This window comes from Mus musculus, chromosome 5 (assembly GCF_000001635.26).
Source record: "Mus musculus strain C57BL/6J chromosome 5, GRCm38.p6 C57BL/6J".
NCBI classification, from domain to species: Eukaryota; Metazoa; Chordata; class Mammalia; order Rodentia; family Muridae; genus Mus; species Mus musculus.
In genome coordinates this window covers 52,544,592-52,564,568 of record NC_000071.6, presented here as the reverse complement: position 1 = coordinate 52,564,568, position 19,977 = coordinate 52,544,592, and the positions used below count along the sequence as shown (strand labels likewise).

At 46.2% G+C, this 19,977-nt stretch overlaps 1 protein-coding gene across 3 annotated transcripts in view; it reads left to right on the top strand.

The window, feature by feature from the left end:
• Window positions 1-19,977, top strand: part of Lgi2 (leucine-rich repeat LGI family, member 2) — a 32,790-nt gene that overhangs the window by 1,738 nt on the left and 11,075 nt on the right. The window contains exons 2-7 of one of the 3 annotated variants that reach the window (NM_001310604.1): window positions 532-603; window positions 2,372-2,443; window positions 4,335-4,406; window positions 8,836-8,907; window positions 9,997-10,166; window positions 17,952-18,116. In NM_001310604.1, coding sequence (NP_001297533.1) covers window positions 532-603; window positions 2,372-2,443; window positions 4,335-4,406; window positions 8,836-8,907; window positions 9,997-10,166; window positions 17,952-18,116 — 623 coding nt within the window. Of the gene's footprint in view, window positions 1-531; window positions 604-2,371; window positions 2,444-4,334; window positions 4,407-8,835; window positions 8,908-9,996; window positions 10,167-17,855; window positions 18,117-19,977 lie in introns of those variants that run through there. The other 2 variants (NM_144945.3, XM_006503965.3) reach the window with 2 other exon arrangements.

Sequence of the window (19,977 nt, the reverse complement as noted above, 5' to 3'; positions counted from 1 at the left end):
CCTCTCGCTTCCTGGGCCAGTTCAGGTGTCTCTGAGTTTCCCCCAAGGCTTTCACAGTGCATTTAGTCAGAAGTGCTCTGAGTGTCTTCCAGAGACTTGTGCTTCCAAGGGGGGAATGCTTAATCCTACCCCAGAGTTTTGTGGGCCAACATTAACTTTGTGTCTGCACAAACAGAATCCTGGGTGAAGTAATTATCCACCTTCAGCGGAGGCCTCCTGTAGTTAAGGGAGGGAAGCTCGGGAATTGATTTAAGCTGACTGAGCTAATGTCTGTGAGAGGAGCCAGACCCATACATAGCACTGGATTCTGTTAGCCAGACTAGTTTTCCTCTTGACCAAGTATACTGGGAAGCAACTCTCCTCTTTCTCATCTTGCTCCCCGGGAAGACAATGGCCAAACACAAGAATCTTTACCCCAGAGAGGAGGAGTGTGAAGTTCAGGTGGAGGAAATGCCCACTGCCCACTGCCCACTTGGCTCGGCACTTCCTCAAAGGACCCTGGGCCTCACTCTGTCCCTCTCTTGCCCGTAGGAGCCTAGTAAATGGAACATTTCTGGAAATCAAGGACCGAATGTTTTCCCACCTGCCCTCTCTGCAGCTGCTGTGAGTATGAGACGTGGTGCCTGCCTTGTTCTAGTGGGTCTTCCTATAACCAACAACCCTCCGAGTCACCCTAGCTGGTCCACATTAAACCACTGTTCTCCTGCTCCAGGGCCTTCCCTGACTTAGGCCAATTTCTCCCCTGGGACTTGTGGTAGATCCCAGTCACAGATCAGGCAATTGGGAGGTGGCTGCATCGACCATAACCAGAGTTTCACCTCCAACATCTCACCTCAAAAAGAAGCTTATCTTAAAAAAAAAAATCCTGATACTGCTCTTCGATAGGAATGCTTCCAGTCTGTCTCACATGCATGCAGCAAGCAGCACAGGTGTGTGCGTTTTTATCTCACGGGCAAGGCGCCTCTGCAGGAAAGGTACTTTTGTTTTCCCATCTGACAGATGAAGAAACTGATGCTCAGGAAAGGTAAATGCTTTGCCTTGAGTCACAGAGTCAGGATCCAACCTGGAAGCCCCAAACTATGTTTGCCCCAGCTCCTCTTTGGGAATCACATCCAAGTTACCGAGTCATGGTGAGTGCCCATTTAAGGTCCCGAAACCCAAGTCAGTTAATGTATGATAGTGAAAATAATTGTCCCACAGTCACTTTTCGAAAGCAGTTCACTAGGCAGGGGTGTATGTGTGTGTGGAGGGTATGTAGCTCAGTGGTACAGCGCTTGCCTACCATGCAGCGCTGGGGTCCATCCTTAGCAGTACACAAACAACACAAAGATCAGCAGGCAGTCGTGAGTATATAGCACTGACGCTTGCCATATTTCTTGGATGGAGTGAGACTATACCTATAGCAAGCAATGCACTGTAGAAAAGGTCAGAGATGCTCATCACTACCTAGCCACAATAAGGTGCCATTTTAATATGTTGCTTTTAATATGTTGTATAGCTACTATAACATTAAACTTACCACTTAAGATCTCAGTTTGTATGCCAGCAACAGGACACACTCAGTAGGCAAAGGAGCTTGCCGCCATGCCTAATGACCTGAGTTTGATCCTGTATGGTGGAAGGAGTGAACTAACTCCAGCAAACTATCCTTGGACCTCACATATGTGTTATGGCACACTTGTGTTCACAGATATATTTTTGGACATGCAACTTTGCAATACATACATACATACCCTTAAATCTCCACTCTTTTAGAATAGAAATATAGCATAGATATTATTTGGTCAAATAAACATAGGTGGTTTTGTAAATATTTATCAAATGGATGTACCTAGCCACGCAAATTGAAAACTACATAGAGATAGTCTTTTTGGAGATTTCTTAACCTTTTAAAAATGATTATTTCTCAGGAGAAGGTATAGTGTGGTAGAAAGGAGTTTTGCTCTTAGGTCCCCACTGTATGACTTTAGTCAAGTCTCTTATCTTCTTGGGGCTCAAAATCTCTAGAATACAGTTGGGTTATGGACCTTGCAGGTCTGAAATTCCATGGTTTCTTGGACATCCTGAAATATTTATTGGCTGCCTTGTTGTGCCTAGGAGAAAACTGCTTTTGAATGATGGCCATCAGTTCCTAAGTTCTTCCAGGCGTGAGACAGGTAGTATTGGAGACAGTGGGGGAAATTCAGCCAACAGGGATCCCTTTCTTGCTGTCCCTATCACAGTGGTGAGGACATTAGGGACCTAAGGGGTTGTCCTTAGGCTGAGAATAGCCCTCATTTGCATAGGGACCATCACCTAGCAAAAGAAAAAGAAATGGCTTCCTCAGGTGACATCACGTTTCCATCTCTGTTAAAACCTGCCTTGTTTTCAGATTGCTGAATTCTAACTCATTCACGGTGATCCGGGACGATGCCTTTGCTGGCCTTTTTCATCTTGAATACCTGTAAGTGTTGTGTGGTGTCTGCTGAAAGTTTGTTGCCTCTGGGAGATTTCTGAGTTGTGTCCTGTGGTGGGAGAGGGGGGCAGCAAACCCCATTCTCATGCGACTCTGACCCGTGAGTTGACTTACTTCTCAGTGTGCTAGGGCAGGAAGAGGCTGGAGACAAAGCCCAGAAAGGGAGACACTCACTCATTCATTCTCTGCTGACCTTTAATTTGTCATGTAGCAAGCACAGTTGGAAATCGTGTTGGATATTTTTACCTCCATAACTAGGCATGGGTTTGCTGATGGGCCAGAAATAGAGCTGGACAGTTCTGGGGGCTTTTTTTTTTTTTTAAACAAAGTTTCCCTATTTGGGGGTAAACTGCCTGGTTTTTATCCAGCTGTCCCATATCCCATTTGCTCTGGCTTCTGGGAGTTGTGTTGAAGGTCTAATTAGATTTTTCTTTTTTCTAAAAATGAAAACCCAAACCAAACCATAACAACAAGAAAACAGGAGAGGGAATTCTCTTCCCTTCTTCAGATGGACCGTTTTTTCCCCCTTGAGCATTGAGCTTGGCTGTGGTTCTTATGTCAGCCTTTCTCACATTCAAACCTTTCTCTTCCCCCTTAAGTTGTCCTAGCCTTGTATTTGGTAAGTCAGTAATAACATTAATCCTGCTATCAGTTTGGGATTTCCTTGCTTAGCATTCAGAGGATTTGCAAAGCCTTGTTCCTGCTGTCTTATCTGAGGTGAACAGGTAGATGTTGGAATTCTAGACACCTCCCAGGTAGAAAAAGCTCTCTGCTGATATGAACTCTCAGGGAACGCAGTCTCCCCAGGAACTTTTTTCTCCGGAGAACCCTCTTATAATCCTGTATTTTGACATGTATTTGATGTGCAAAGAGTGTCACAGCTGCAGGGTTGAAGCCACCAGGGTTGCCCCAAAGCCCATGAATAGCTGTGGGGTACTTGAGATTTTCTCTGGTGGGGAGTTCAGATGCTGCCCAGGGCGTCAGGGAGAAAGGCAGCTTATCAGGGTACACTAATGTCTAGTACTAAACAGACACCAGAGTTTGGCATCAGAGACTGCTCCCTGTGAGACCTAACTCATCAGTTGTGTCACAGACATAGCAAAGCCTTTCCCATAGAACATCTCAGCAAAGACCCGCTAGCATTTATTTGACTTAACTCCTTGGCCCCGGAGAACAGTTACAATGTATCCCTGTCATATCTTGAGAGTTTATGGCTTAGTCAATGTCATTGCTACAAGGTGTCTGCTGTAAGCCCTGTACCATCTCAGCCCAGAGCAAGCCAGCCTTGCTCCTGATACAGCCCTTTCTGCTTCTCAGCCTTGTCCGGAGCTTGAGAACACCTCTACCTTGTTATCACTTGCCCAGCTAGGAGGCTGTATAGGACAAAACGAACTCAAGGTTTCTGGAAGCTGTGCTTAATGGAACTCTTCCTTCCTCAGCAAAAACTAAAACATAGAGATGTAAAACGATGGGCTTTCCTCTAGGGACTATGGTATTAACAAAAGTATGGCCAGCAAGGCACAGGGCACTGTAAGAGAGAGCAGGGAGACTGCCTGGAAGCTTTCCAGTGTTGCAGAGATGGGAGAATTTCTGGCCTCCGTGCAGTACGTTCTTCTCCCTTGCTCAAACCCAAGATGTGATTGGCCACGTTGCCAGCTCTGAGTTTGGAGACACCCAGGCTGGGCTGGCTGGAGCAGAGAGCACGTGTTCTTGCTCACGTGCCCAGCTCCCTCACGGAGTTGAGCGTAGCTTGCTGCTAACTTGGGAGTGTCTGTACCTCATAAGTGCTTTCTGATTTTATTGCCAAAGCACCCTGCATCATCCGTTAGAGATGTTAAGGGGAGGGAATTCAGTTATATTCTATTGCTTCTCTCCTTAGGTTCATTGAAGGGAACAAAATAGAAACCATTTCAAGAAATGCCTTTCGGGGCCTCCGTGACCTGACTCACCTGTAAGTCTTATGCAATCTCTTGTACGGGCTGGCCACGAGAACATGAGGCCTCTTGATTTGATTTCCAAAACCCATGTAAGCAGACAGGCATCATGGTACATGCTTGAAATCCCTGTGCTGGGGAAGCAGAGACAGAAGGATCTCTGTGGCATGTTGGACAGCCAGCCTTGCCTAAGCAATGATGCCTAGGTCCCAGAGAGAAACTTGGTCTCAAAAAATAAAGTGAATGGCTCCTGAGGTCACATGTGCACACATGTTCATGAACATATACATGCACACACACACACACAGTTGTTTTTCTTTGGTGTTTTCTGTGATGTTTCCACATTCACAACACCTCTCAAAGGAGACTCATTCCCACGCTGCCTAAGAGGTTCCACTGCTGTCACACAGCACTTGTTGGGGTGATTAACTGCATATTGATCTCCATCATCTTATGTCACCATGGAGACCACAGGACTCCATGGGAAGCGGGAAACCGTCAGTGCTGTGTGGGCCGTGTGCTCAGGAAGAAAGCGGGATAGAGGCATGGCTCTCATATCAGTTGGTGCCAGCTGCCAGGCCTGGTACCCACAGGCCTTCCCAGGTTTTAAGATAATTTGTGAGTTCCCATTTTACAGAATTGGGAACTATGACTTAAGCGACTCAGCAAAAGACATCACCTAGAGGATAAAGCGGTATAGAGACCTTGAATGTCCTCCCTGTAGGATGAAAGTTGTTTTTTCTTTTATGTTGAATTTCAGCTAAGCTTTTCAATTCCTTAAGAGTGTTCCAGAGACCAAAGGGGGGGGGAGAGGAATTGATCTGAATCGATTGGCATATCAGAATGAAGCAAGCACACACACTTAGAAAAGTTAATAAGACTGGAGAAAATAATGGCTGTGTTTGTAGAAATGCAAAACCAATCACTGTCACAGTAGAAGAGGGCATTTGTTAGCTAAGATGTGGGCTTAATTTGCATAATCAAGATGATGGGTTCTATATATCCATGGTCACCTTGTCTACATTAAGAAGGAGAGTTGGGGAAACTGAGAGCACTGAGTCTAGGTGCAGGGCAAGGATGGTGGTACCTTTGAGTGTAACCCTGACCACAGTGTAGGGGCATATTCATTAAAAAAAAAAAAAAAAAAAAAAAGAGAGTCTTTCTGCCAGGTGGTGGTGCACACCTTTAATCCTGCACTCAGAGGTGGAAGTAGGTGGATCTCTGAGGTCACTCTGGTCTACTGAGTGAGTTCCAGGATAGCCAGGGACACAGAGAGAAATTCTGTCTTGAAAAACAAACAAAACCAACCCCAAAGCCTCTTCTTATTAGGCTGTAATGGTCCTGATGAAGACACCTGCTGGTGGGCACAGTGAGCCTGGCATCTGGGCCACCAAGCAGAAGCCCTGGCTGAGCTGGAGACTGGAGAGTAAGGCGTAGGGAATGACCGTGGGGGATCAAAACAGCGGTCAGCACATTGCACAGAGGAGAACATGCATCCCGTTGGCAACATTGTTCTCGGGTTTCTTCACGTTCTATGGAAGTAGAGAGTCAACCTGTTTACCGGAGTCCTTAGTTCCTGTGGACTAAGACGTCAGGTCTGGGTTCACAACCCAGTGATTACTTACTGATATTACTTAGCTTTCCTCATTCTCGAGATAAGCATTGTTTTACTGACTGTGGATGGTATGATGTACATAATGGTTAATGATGCTTGCAGTCTCCAAAGACTGCAGCCCTATTCTCCACAGTAAATGCCAATGCCCAGGGTTTGGCAGGTATCACCACCACCTCCACCACCACCACCACCACCATCATCTTCTTCATCATTTTCCCCCTCCTCCTCTTCCTCCTCCTCCTCTTCCTCCTCCTCCTCCTCCTCTCCTCAATGACAGTATCATTTCATCCTTCCAGTCATTAAAAAGTCTTGGTTTTCTCCCTGGATTGCTAAATTTTCTTGGTGACTTGAATATCCAGATAGAGACTGCTGAAGGGCAGATGTGGTTGTCTGGAGAGGAGCAACTGAGGCAGATAGGGGTGGGTCTCAAAACTCGTGAAGGAAGGAGGGCCACCGCTGCTATTGATCACAGGCTGCAGGCAGAACTAACCCATTGTTTATAGATGGGACTGTCCCCTTGTTCCTCTTTAAACATCTCATGCAGAGGAAGCATGCAGAGGCTCCAGAAAGCACTCGCTCGGGGAAGTCACTAGCCAGAATCTTGACACTTAAATGAGATGTTCGATGTTGGCCTTCGGTGAGCTTTCCTGACACTTAGATACCCACATTCATATTAAAATCCAGGTTGAGTTCCAAAGTAGAGGGAGCAGTGCCAATCTGTAACTAAAATCTAGGACGTTTGTGTTCTAGCACTCTGATAGAACCCAGGGGACAGGAAGCTATTAAATAGTTTGAGAAATGAAGTAAGTGCTATGGGTTTGTAGACAAAATAAAAAGGAAGAAAAAATTAAAAGGAAGATGTTAAGCACTTAGCCTGGATAGGGTGGAGAGCTCATGGAAATAGGGCTGGCTTATGAAATCTAAATTACAAGCTTGAAACAATTGCAAAATATATTTGTTCATTTGGTTGGTTGATTTTTTTTCTTTGACCAGTCTATATATATTGTTACATTATTACCATTACAATGCAACAGCTTTCAGGTAGCCACATTAAAACAAAACAAAACAAAAACACCAACCAAGCAAAACTGAACAATGAACTGATATTTAGCTAAAGTCTTTTTGTGCTTTGTTTTCTATATCAAAACAAACACCCCCTTTAAACTTTTTCTACAAGTCACCCCCAGCGTATATTCAATGTGATTATATAATCAGCTTATTTCCCAACACATCAAAAAATGTGTAAGTACCTCATTATGAAAAGCAAGGTAAAATAGCCCGTAGAATGGTATTCTAATCCATTTATGGTTGCCTGAGTGGGAAGGGGACTAATTAGAAACTACCGTTCTCTGCAGTCTCAGTCAGTATTTGAAGAAACAATGTTTGCAATAAAAATGGGCTTACGCTCTCTACTACACCCAACTGACTGTAAGCAGGAGTGCTTGTTCATTTGCCTGTCGTTCTGGGATGGGCCATGACCATGCTATGACTAGGTATGACTAATTTCATACATTTTTATAAACCACCTATGTGTTTATCAGTTATACATGGTGCCATTTTCTCATGTGTAGTAGAAATCTCAAGAGGAAGGTATATATTTCCTGACCACGTTACTTTAGTATCTGGTGCCCAGCATTTCCACTCAGCATCTTCCCACAGCAGTGCTGCGCTTTAGCCATCCATCCTCAGTGGGCTGGCATCAGGGCAGTGCAGAATCCCGAATCGATGGGAGCTGAGGCTCTTTACAACCTCTACTCTGGCTGGAGGTGGGTGTGGGCTAGCATCTCAGAAACCTCTGCAACCCTAAGAAGAAACAAAGAAATGGTTTCTCATCAGCCTTGGTTAAGGAGAAGATAAAATTGATCACAGTCAGTTCTTCGCTAAGCATGCCACCTTAGTGAGGTTTTATTGTTATTGCCGAGTGTCTTCATGCAAAAGAGTGTTCACTGGGTCCGTCTCAGAGGCACAAATGATCACATACACTTGGGTGGACCACAGGAGGACTACTTGGAAGAGGATTGTGCACCTTCTGCTGTTTGTCTTATATTGATGCCTCATTAATTCATTTTTTTAAAAAAATAGCATATCCATCTTCTTTATTAGCAAAAGTTTCACAACTTCCTATGTGTGTACCCTGTTCTAGGGATGGGATGAAACCACAGACAGACAGCAGTGTCTGTCTGTGTGTTGCTTTTGTGTTAAGAAGTTACACAGTCAAGAAGCAAACATGTAAAGCATAGTTTGCAAATGACCATCTTCCAATCAAGACCAGGGAGCTGTGACAGAGATTCTTGTATGGCTGGGTTAGAGTAGTGTGTGGTGCAGTCTCACCTAATGGGGATGTTCTTAGACTATGGAGAGTCCTACATGCCATGAAATAGAACCTTGCATTTTTTTATTCTTCCTGTTTTTGAAGATAAGATGAGCTGGCCTGGAACTCACTAAATACACCAGGCTAGTCTTAAGCTCACAGAGACCCAGCTCCTTCTGCCCCTCAAGGGTTGAAATTAAGGGTGTTGCTCCACTAAACCTGGCCTAGGATGTTGGCTTTTATTCCAGCAACTATAGAAGCCAACTGTACTTTAATAGCTGTGCATAAAGAGCTTACTTAATAAAGTGCTCATTTTCAAAGCAGAAAAGCTTACGTTGGAACCCAGTTGTCTTTGTGTAATGGAATTTGTGTCTTTCAGTGATGATCAAGCTATGGATTGAGCAATGTTTTGATGCGGAGGCTCAGAACTCTCCTTGAATCATTAGATGTACTTTAAGGGACTTCAGGATGATTGGCAGGAAGGTAGTAACCACATTAAAATGTGACTTTCGTTTTCTAGTTCCTTGGCCAACAACCACATAAAAGCACTTCCAAGGGACGTGTTCAGTGATCTGGACTCCCTCATTGAACTGTGAGTAATGCAATTTAAATTTGTGTATACTGCCACAGGCCCTAGTCAATAACATCTTTCAAATCCCTTTACTCTCGACCGTTGACCACAAAGTAGTACACACTGAGAAACAGCGTGTGTGTTGTCTTGTGTTGATTTCAGCCATTAGATATTGTACCCTGCGTCCAATAGTAAATTAGGCATGCTGGCTGGCTGGCTCCTGTGTAGTCGATCCACCTGCTTTGCCTTCTCAACTTTCACTTGAAGCGTCTCGACCGTAGCACATCTTACTGGATGCAGGTTAACAAGACTTTAAATGTTCCAGTTGTATTCGTGAATGCTGTCTTCCTATCACATCCTTTTTTCCTTTATGAGAAGCAATACTGGGATATTTTTCTTTCATCCCTTCCCACTTCCAGCCTTGTGCTGAGACAATTTTAAGAGGGCTGATGTCTCATTTTTGAGAACCTTCTGTATCCCATTCAACTAAAATCACCACATCAAGGAATACTCAATCAAGACAATAGTCTGTACAAGAAATAAGATCCATGAAATTCAACAATTTTTTTTAAAAAAACAGTTCCATATATGGAATGTTTTAGATCTATCAGGCTATGAATAACTCCAGTGTTTCCTATTACTACTGTCTTAGTCAGGGTTTGTATTCCTGCACAAAACATCATGACCAAGAAGCAAGTTGGGGAGGAAAGGGTTTATTCAGCTTTCACTTCCATACTGCTGTTCATCACCAAAGGAAGTCAGGACAGGAACTCACAGAGGTAGGAACTTGGAGGCAGGTATGGATGCAGAAGCCATGGAGGAGTGCTGCTTATTGGCTTGCTTGCTTCCTTCCCCTGGTTTGCTTAGTTTGCTTTCTTATAGAACTCAGGACTACTAGCCCACAATGGACTAGGCCCTCCCCCCTTGATCACTAACTGAGAAAATGCCTCACAGCTGGATCGTATGGAGGCATTTCCTTAAGGGGAGGCTCCTTTCTCTGTGTAACTCCAGCTTGTGTCAAGTTGACACACAAAACCAGCCAGTACAACTAACCAAAGCACATCAGATATGTCTGCTTCCCTATGTATGTATGTGTGTTTTGTGTTTCAGAGACTTAAGGGGTAATAAATTTGAATGTGACTGCAAAGCCAAATGGCTGTATCTATGGCTGAAGATGACAAACTCCACCGTCTCTGATGTGCTGTGTATCGGTCCACCAGAATACCAGGAGAAGAAACTCAACGAAGTGACCAGCTTTGACTATGAGTGTACCACCACAGGTAGGCAGAGCCTCCGTCCTCAGAGGTGGGCATATAGAACAACCCTTTGTCTTCCTTGTAGACTGTCAGCTGCAGACGAGGGAAAGTGAATGGAGATTTTTTTTTTCTATAAAAATCACTTTAGAGAAAGTGTAAGGATTTTAGAAGAAATGAATCAGGGCTGACAAAGTGGCTCATTGAGTAAAGTTACTACCAAGTTTGGTGACCTGAGTCCAATGCCTGAGACCTTTGTGGTTGAAGGTGAGAAGTGACTCTCTCAGTCGTCTTCTGAGCTACACAGGAGCACGCTCGTGCACACACAGATACCCACACAAAAGAAATCGTGTAAAACGTTTAAGATCAAGAATCAATGGGGTTCGGAGAACATCTCAACAGCTGGGGAGGATTTTGTTAGCTGTACTGGCTCTCATTTTAATTTTTTCTTTATCTTTTTGCCCCTTTCGAGACAGGGTATTGCTCTGTAGCTCAGGCTAGCCTGGTTCTTGGTATGCTGAGCACGCTGGCCTTGAAGTTGAGGCAAATCTGTTTCCACTTCCCAAGGGCTAGGCATGGCAAGTGCTCTTTCACCAGGGCTGATTTCATTTTGATTCTTTGCAAAATTCAAATCCTCCAGTGTTGTTTCTTCCCTTTAATTGTATGCTTGTGTGTCCAAGTGCACGCACGTGTTCTTGTGTGTGCACATGGGTATGTGGATGTCAGAGGTCAAACTTGGGGGTCATTCCTCCGAGATTGCTGTTTGAGACAGCATCTCTCATTGGTCTGGAACCTGCCGACTCAGCTGGACTGGATACCTAGTGAGACCCAGGGCTCTGCCTGTCCCCGCCTCTCCAGCACTGAGCGTTTGTGTGAATTTTACCACATTCAGGTTTTTTATGTGCGTTCTGGGTAAGAAAATTTAAGTCCTCACATGCAGAAAATACTTTTCTGGCTAAGCTAGCTCTCCCAGACTGCCTATCTGTCTGCCTTTCTTTAAAGATTAAAATGCAGACTTGAGAACTTAGCATGAGGACCCTCTTTGAACAAGCCTGGCCTGCCTTTTGTTGGAAGCCAGTGTGGAGGGATCTGGATAATTTTACTGTCATAGGCTTTTTATTTATTTTTTTCTAGTAAGATGATACAGTACGTTTAATACTGTGTTTTTATATCTACAAATTATTTTTTTCAGAGTCCACCTCAGGGTTTCCATTTCCACATTTTTGAGGTTATGGAATAAAATTTAAAATGCCGACTCCCTCCGTGTCCCTGCAGGTAGAGGATGGAGGGAGGGGTGCCTCCATTTGAAAGGTTCAAGCAGGTTTCCACTGCTTCTGAAGGCAGATTTTTCAAGGAGGGAGGATCAATCCACAGTGTGCAGCCGGCTTTCTAGATGTTTGTGGAAATAAACGGCGGGGTTAGGAGTTGCTATCTACAAAGCCTGGAGGCATGTCAAGAGAACTCAGAAAAAAAAAAATCAAAAAACAGTTAAAGAAACGCAAAAATCATAAAGATTCCCAGGAACAAAGTATCGTATTTAGGCCAAAATATACGACTGCCTTTCCAAGCAAAGAAGCCGGAAGCCACCGAGTAGGAAGTGAATTCCAGGTGTTTGAATTGTGTGCCCGTGCCCAGGTGTGTTTACAGCTGGAGAAACTCACAAGTTCTGCTCTCTTGTGGGCAACTGGAAGATTGAAGGAAGTAACCTTGTCTTTCACCCTAGAGCTGGGGCTATTCAGCTGTGTAATTGGCAGGCGTCCCTTGCTCAGGCAGGCCACTAAGGGGTTATTTACTATGCCATCAGGCCAATAAATCAGAGGTCACGGTCAATGACATTTGTGCAGAAAGGTGTCACTCAAGACCATTTGACATTAACTGCATAGGAAGGCATCCGAGGCGCCTCTGGGCCTTGCCTTCAATTCCTTTCTGGAGAGTTCTCTAAGCTCCACAGTGAAGTTGGCGTCTCCCATCATTCCCTTTGACCTGGTCACAGTGTCTGCCTCTGAAAAGATGACGTGGGTTTATGGAAAGTGAACGCTCTGAGAACAGAGCATCATTTATAACAACAACAACAATAAAAAGGATTTCTGACCTCAAGGCCTTCTGGACGGTTCAAATCGCATTCTGGGATTAAGAACTGTCTTTGGCAAAGAGACTTTGGAATAGAACGTCCAGGTTCTGAGTCTCAGAATCCGGGGGCAATGTGGTGAGTCTTTTAACACATCGGAGCCATCTCTCTTGGGTTTGTCTTTGCCAATGAGGTTCCTATTCCTTTGCAAAGTCCACATGAGGCTTTCAAGTGATGAGACATCACGGACTGTTCTGCCTCTGTTATCTTAAAGCTCCTGGACACCCTAGCTCTGCTCCAATGTTTTCTCTATGGGGTGGGTGCATGGGTGAAATGACACAAGATGACCCATCCTCAGATACTGTCCCTGCCATATACCCTCTATAATTATGAGCTATGACTCTCTTGTCTTCTGCTCACTTCAAGCCCTGGCCTCTAGTGCTTTACCAAAGACTTTGGAGGGTGGGTATGAGGGTGTGGGGGGGTGGGAGGGTGGAGATGAGACTCCTGGGGGGGGGGAGAGGTGGCATGGGGTGAAAAGAGAGAGACAGAGAGAGACAGAAAGAGAGAAAAGTGGTGTGGGGTAGTGGGAAATGAGAGAGAGAGAGGTGGCATGGGGTAAAAAGAGAGAGAGACAGAGACAGAGAGAGACAGAAAGAGAGAAAGGTGCTGTGGGGTAGTGGGAAATGAGAGAGAGAGAGGTGGCATGGGGTGAAAAGAGAGAGAGACAGAGACAGAGAGAGACAGAAAGAGAGAAAGGTAGCATGGGGTAGTGGGAAATGAGAGAGAGAGAAAGAGAGAGGGAGAGAGAGAGAGAACTCAAGCACGTAGGGTCACCTTATGGCTTCCTTACTGTGGAGTCTTTCACTTAGCTCAGAGCTGTTTGGCCCAAGAGAGGATGGCGACATTGTTACCATGCTGCTCCTCTGCAGAGGAGAGAAATGAGCAGGCAGCCATCACCCCGCTGCCTCAGCAATTCAGATTAATCACAATTCTTCCACACCCTCCCCTTCAAGTCTATTTTTAACCAGGCAGAGATTCCTGTTACCCATCGATGATCCCATGTTAGGTGGATAATTCGCTAAATTCCTTAGAGGGAGTGAGTTGCGCATCCTAATTGTCCTGTTACCGTCCCTGTTTCGGGGCTGATGAAAATGCAAAGAGAAATAATGCATTTATGTGCACTCTCTCTCCCCATAGGCTCAGCATCATGTATAATTTATTTTCTACAAGTTCTATAAATAGCTATGTAAAAATCCATGGATTCCAGTGGGAGAAAGGCTGAAATTGTAAGAGACCCACTGACATCATGAACTTGATCTGGTGTGAATGGAAGTGGTGGCTCTCATGGAGGCACATACCATCAATATTTTACCGCCAGTAAATTGATGACACTTCGGTATGCGTGTCCTCTGAGGTCTCTCCACAATGACCGTGGTTTTTTTTTTTTTTTTTTTTTTTTTTTGTAAAAGTTCAAGTGCAGATACAGGGTAGGAAAGGGTATGTAAATTTGTCTCCTCCCTTTCATTAGGATGGATAGAGGAGGCCCGTGCCTCAGTCACTGTCCCTTTGGTGGTCGGTATGGTCCTAGGTTTTCTATGTAGGATTAGTCATTTCGGTGATTAACAGTGTGTGTCATACTAGGTAGTCAGAGTATAGAAAATATTATGAAACAATGAATTCAATTTGGAAAATAATTAAAACAGGGCCAGGGAAGCTTGGTTTGTATAACGTGTTCTGTGTTCTAGTAGAACTTTTTTTCAAATTTACTTTATGTCCAGACCTCTGCCGCCACTCCCAGTCCCTCTGCTCACAGTTCCTCCTCCCATCCCCCCTCCCTTTCTCCTCTGAGAAGGTGTAGGCCCTGCTGGGTATCCCTCCAACCCTGGTACATCAATTCATTGCAGCGCTAGGTGCATCCTCTCCCACTGAGGCCTGGCAAGGTAGCCCAGTTAGGGGGAATATAGTTCACAGACAGGCACCAGCTTTACGGATAGCTCTGTTCCAGTTGTTGGTGGACCCACATGAAGACCAAGCTACACATCAGCTACATATATGCTGGGAGACTAGGTGCAGCTCCTGTATGCTCTTTGGTGGGTGGTTCAGTCTTTGAGAGCCCCAAGGGTCTTCCTATGGAGTTCCTGTTCCCTCTAGGTCCCTCACTCCTTCCCTCAACTTTTCCATAAGAGTCCCTGACCTCTGCCCAATGTTTGGCTGTGGGTCTCTGCATCTGTTTTAGTTACCTGATGAGTGGAACCTCTCAGAGACAGTTATGCTAGGCTCCTGTCTGTAAGCATAAGAGAGTATCATTAATAGTGTCAGAGATTGGTGCTTGCCCATGGGTTGGATCTCAAATTGAGTTGGCCATTCCCCCAGCCTCCGCTCCATCCTTGTCCCAGCATTTCTTGTAGACAGGATAAATTTGGGGGCTAGAACTTTTTTTTTTAAACAAAAAAAATTCTTTTTATTTTTTTTTTAAAGTGTGGATATACCTATGGATTTGTGCATACATTTGTGCCTGTGGAGACCGGAAGAGGGTGTGGTATCCCTTGGAGCTGGAGTTACAGGCAGTTGTGAGGCAGCTGACATGGGTGCTGGGAATTGAACTCGGGTCCTCTGCAAGAGCAACAAGCCCTCTTGAGCACTGAGCCATCTCTGCAGCCCCTATTCTGGTGGATCCTTTGTATTTCAGGATTCCTTAGGAAAGGTGAAAAGCTTTTGTTCGCCTTAAAGTGCGCACGTTCTCCTGCAGAGGCTTACATCTCTGGGCCTTGAGAACACACACAGTTGGGAGAGAAACGGGAGCCAGCAGGTAGATGTCAGGGAGCGCTTAGAACCTGTGGCCTTCATGATGAAAGAAGAGCAGCTTACTAAAGAGTTTCTCACTGTGTCTACTGAAGTGGAAAGAGCTGTGTCCTTCCATGTTGTAGAGGCCAAGAGAGGGAGCCTGCAGGAGCTGCCTTTCTCCCTGTCCACCTGCCTTGAACAGAAGCAGCCTGAGCACTTGCCCCTTGCCTTCTGCACTGGGGCGGCAGTTTTTTCTTGGTGGGGACGTCAGGAGGAGCAGCCTAGAAGCTATAGGGCATCTTCCCAAAGTCTTCAGCAGGTGGCTTGCTACTGTCATCTTGCAGAAGTAAAAATCCTCCATGACTGACATGGGCCAGGTGCTATGCCTGCCACCACTGCCTTTGGAAGTGTAGGCTCCTCTGATCACCTTTGGTCACGTGGAAGCTTGACCTGCCTGTCCACCATGGAGTCTGCTCTCTGCTGGAATATGAGGAGGGGCGTCCTCTTCTCTAGACACATCTATTCCTCTACCACCCCTCAATTACCTTCTGCCTGTTGGACCACAGAAGCATCTACTCTTAGTGCCCAGTGACAAACTCCTCTCCTGTCTCCCCCTTCTCACAGGACCTGCCTGCTGCCCTCCACAGTCTCTACGATAGACCCGGGTTGAGGCTCTGCCCACCAATTAAGTAAAATAGCGTAGTGAGCACTTACTGGGTACCCCAGATGAAGAAGGGGCACCTCTTACAGTAAAGGTGTATGGAACTTCCTTTTGTGTTGGGCTAAGTGGTGCTCTTATGCATGCAAGTGTGTTACAGATGCGTGCATTCCCTTCCCCCACACATAGGAAGGCAGAGAGAGAGAGAGAGAGAGAGAGAGAGAGAGAGACAGAGAGAGACAGAGAGAGAGAGAGAGAATGTCATTTCCCCAAGGTTACTCAGTACATGAAGAATCAACTCAGCAACAATGTTATTAACATAGACACCTCTCACCTCACAAAGATGGGTGATACAGACTCAGGTGGGACAGCCTCTGTCTGCATTTGTGTATGTTCAGCCCTGAGGTGAGCATTTTCACCGAGCAAGATCTGATCTGTCCCCACCATGGAGGTGAGGGGGTGGGGGGGTGGGGCTCCCTCCTTCATCTTTGTTTGTTTTTGAGACAGGGTTTCTCTGTGTAGCCCTGGCTGTGCTGGAACTCACTCTGTTGACCTGGCTGGCCTTGAACTCAGAAATCCGCCTGCCTCTGCCTCCCCGAGTGCTGGGATTAAAGGCGTGCGCCACCACGCCCGGCTCCTTCCTTCATTTTCTGACAGATGAACTAAGACCTGAAAGTCACCAGTCTGGGGTCTTAAGGGCAGGAAGTCGCTTCAGGCCATTTGCCTCCAGGCACAGTGCTCACCCTAGTACCTCACACAGTCCTCGTCCCCTGAGCCCTGACTTTCTCACCACTAGCCTTTACTAACCCTTCTCACCCCTATTCACTCTTGCCACCCCAACCCTTGTGCAGCCGCTGTCACTTCTCCTGCCTCTGTGATTGAACGGGCTCCCTCCATGCATGGCCCCTGTGACTTCTTTGATCAGACAGTGTCTCCAAGTGGGACTCTTGGCACTATTGTTTGGAGTCTTATGATTACGACTTAAGCATCAGTGTCCAGAGATGAGCCCAGCTAATGTTGTGGGGGCTGGTCAGAGATGGCCTTGTAGGTGACATGAACTGAGATGGTTAAGGATTAGGTGAGAAAGCGCTGCATCTCCTCCTGGCTGTGAACTCCCCCTGGACGGGCTGCATGTGTTGGAGCATTTCCGGCCAGAAGAACTGCTTAGTCTGTGTTTTATACCATTCGTTGTGAGGTTTTATTTGTTTGTTTATTAGTTTGTTTGTTTTTTTGAGTCTGGGTCTCACTGTAGCCCTAGCTGGCCTGGAGCTTCATATATAGACCAGGCTGGCCTTGGGCTCACAGAAATCCACCTATCTGCCTGTGCCTGCCTCCTGAGGACTGGGATTAGAGGCATGCTCCACACATCTTGATGTGTGTGTGTATGTGTCTTAAAAATTTGTTTCTTTTCTAGATTTCTAATTCCTCCACATACAGGTGATGCTAGCACTGTGGGCATGCCCCTAGCCCCTCGTCCCTTGGCAGTTCTGTGCCATACCCAAATTTCAGAGAGAGTTGGTTATGGACTGTCTGTGGGTGAGAACACTCAATCCCCATGCCACATGTTCCTGCAGAGTTCTGTGCCTGCTTGCTGCTATGTCATGATGCCCAGACCATAGGCACGGGACATCAAGACCAGTGTCCAGGGAGCTCATTTAGGTTCCTGTCAACTTCCCCAGGGGGGCCCTTCCTAAACCTCTAAGACCACTGCAGAAGGTATTTGTTCCCAAACTTATGCATGCCCTATTTGGAGTGTAGTACTCACTGTGGCCTGCAGGGGCGCTGTTTCCCGGTAGGGGTTTGTGGAACTGGGTTTAAATCATGGGTGACCACAGGGTCCCTGTGTTGAGTGAGTTTGAGAAGAATATCATCAAGTTATATTCAGCCATTTTCTTTCCTGCAGGGGCTGCTCTGAGAGAGCTAGAGGCTTAGCATTCTCAGAACTTACTAGAACACAGCATCCCCTTTCACAGAATAATTTGCATGCCAGCTTCATGTATTTCCTGCCACCTTCTTTCTGCCCTGGCTTTCTGAAAGCCAGGTCTGCCACATTTGCTTAGACCATTGAGACCTTGTTGGTAACTTGGAGGTGTGTCCCCAGGAAGCAGTATCACAAACTGCATGGACCTGACAGTCCTATCTTTCAGAGTCTACAGAGCAGAACGTTCCCCAGGGCAGTGTGGAGTTACCTGTTCCTCCCCAGGTCCCCAGACTGATGAAGCCAAGCAGAGAGGATGGCAGTTGGAACTCTCCCTGGGATTTTGTGAACTAATATTTGTTTTTCAACACCCACTCTCAGATTTTGTCGTTCATCAGACTCTGCCGTACCAGTCGGTGTCAGTAGACACGTTCAACTCCAAGAACGATGTGTACGTGGCCATCGCTCAGCCCAGCATGGAGAACTGCATGGTGTTGGAGTGGGACCACATAGAAATGAATTTCCGGAGTTATGACAATATCACAGGTGTGTTGTGAGGAGAAGCACCCCCTGCCGCCGTCAAGGGAAGGCTTGATGCCCTAGCTGGAGGGGAGGCAGGGACTACATTCCAGTCCACGCTAATGGTCCCTCTAAAGTTTTCTCCATATGGTTAGAGATGATGAGCGTAGAATTTCAGGTGGTGATTTCTCACTGGTGGAGATCCTTTTGGAAAAGGGGAGGTGGCGACTCCATGAGAACGGTGAGAGCTTCTTCCTTCAATGGCATGAAGTCCCATGGGAATCCAATGGTCTTGCATAGTTAGGGTGGCCTGTCTGTATCAGAGTTAAGTTACTGCTTTGTTCTTGTTAAGCTGATTATTAACTAATGAACTCAACACACACACATATGCATATACATACATACACATACATATACTCACACACACACATATACATGTACACACCACCCCTCCTCCCAGTGCTCACTCCCATGCTCCTTTGCTGGGTCATGATGATCACTGCTCACACTCATTAAAAGCATAGCAATGAGAATGGACTGGTCATAAGTTCAAACCTTTGGCTTCTTTCGATCCTGATATATGAGTTCTGAGGGTTTTAGTGATACTAAAGACAAGCTATCTGTTTGCTTCTTAAGTAAAAGGATAAAATTAGGGATAGAAACAATCCTTCAGGCTTCTCAGTTTGTCCATGTAACTGATACCGGCGTTTAGAAACCGCACTCTGAAAGTCTGACCATTGTCCTGCCCAGGCTCCAGGAGGCATTGAACTGTTTCTCTGGAGTGGATCTGGTACAAAGTCTGGGTTGAGAAGATCATAGGAGTTTCTCAGGCACAAGCGGCTATACAGCAAATGCATGCGCATAGGTAGGCAGAAACGGTGTTTCACCCCTGGGGAACGGGCTACTAATGAGTCTAATCATGAGCCCCGATGCCCAGGAGATGCCATCTCAGATGAGCTAGTTGCTGCTGCCACAGACACCTGGCCTTCTGATGTGGAGCACACTGTCCTTGGTGTAGAGTTTAGAAGCTCAGACCCAGTGCAGATCTGCATGAAGGACCTTGAACCTGGACCGCGGCAAGGGAAAGAGAGGATGCACAGAGAGCTTAATATCCTGGCAGAGTTGGCTTCGTGGTTTTGGGCTTAGCGCTTGGTGGAGGTTGCATGGGCTGGCTCCTGCCTCTGTGACAGTGCAGTTGGCACAGCTTTATGAGTGACCTACTCTATTCATTCAGGGGCAGAACCTATCCTTTATGCGTGTCCCTGTCCCAGTCCGAAGAGGACAGAAGGGAGTAGTATTGTTGTTCACCTGCCCTTGCCACTCACGGCAGCTGGCCATGCAGGGGAGACTGGGGTCCCCCTTTAGTCTCATTTATAGAAGGTTTTAAGAATGAGCTCAAATGTAAGCACAAGGAGAACGTTATCAGTATTAGAAGGAGCAGTACAGGATACACAGCTCTAAGTCTCAGCAGCTGCCTGGAGGGGTAAACGAAGGAGAAGAAAAAGCCATGCCATTTAAGCTGGGGCAGTCAGATACAGGTGAGCAAGAGGCCACGCGGTGGGGAGGAAGGCTTTCTCTAAAGGGTAAGGAAGAAGCCAAAGGCTGAAGAGTAGCGCAAAGCAGACTCAGAAAAGAGAGAGGAAAAGGAAAAGCTAGACCCTTATCTGACCAATTCAGAAAATCAGGCTTATGAACCTGCTCGGCTGTGGTCTGGGTCTGCGAGCTTCTGCACCAGAAGAGAGGATTCTGGGATGGGAAAATCTCATTAAAAGACTAATTAGTCCACCTAACTCATTAGCATGGCTTAAGGTGAGCCTTCCTCTCTGGAGGTGGTCCTTAGCCAAGGTGTTTGACCCAGCCCAGCTGCTAAAGTAGATTTTCCTCCCAC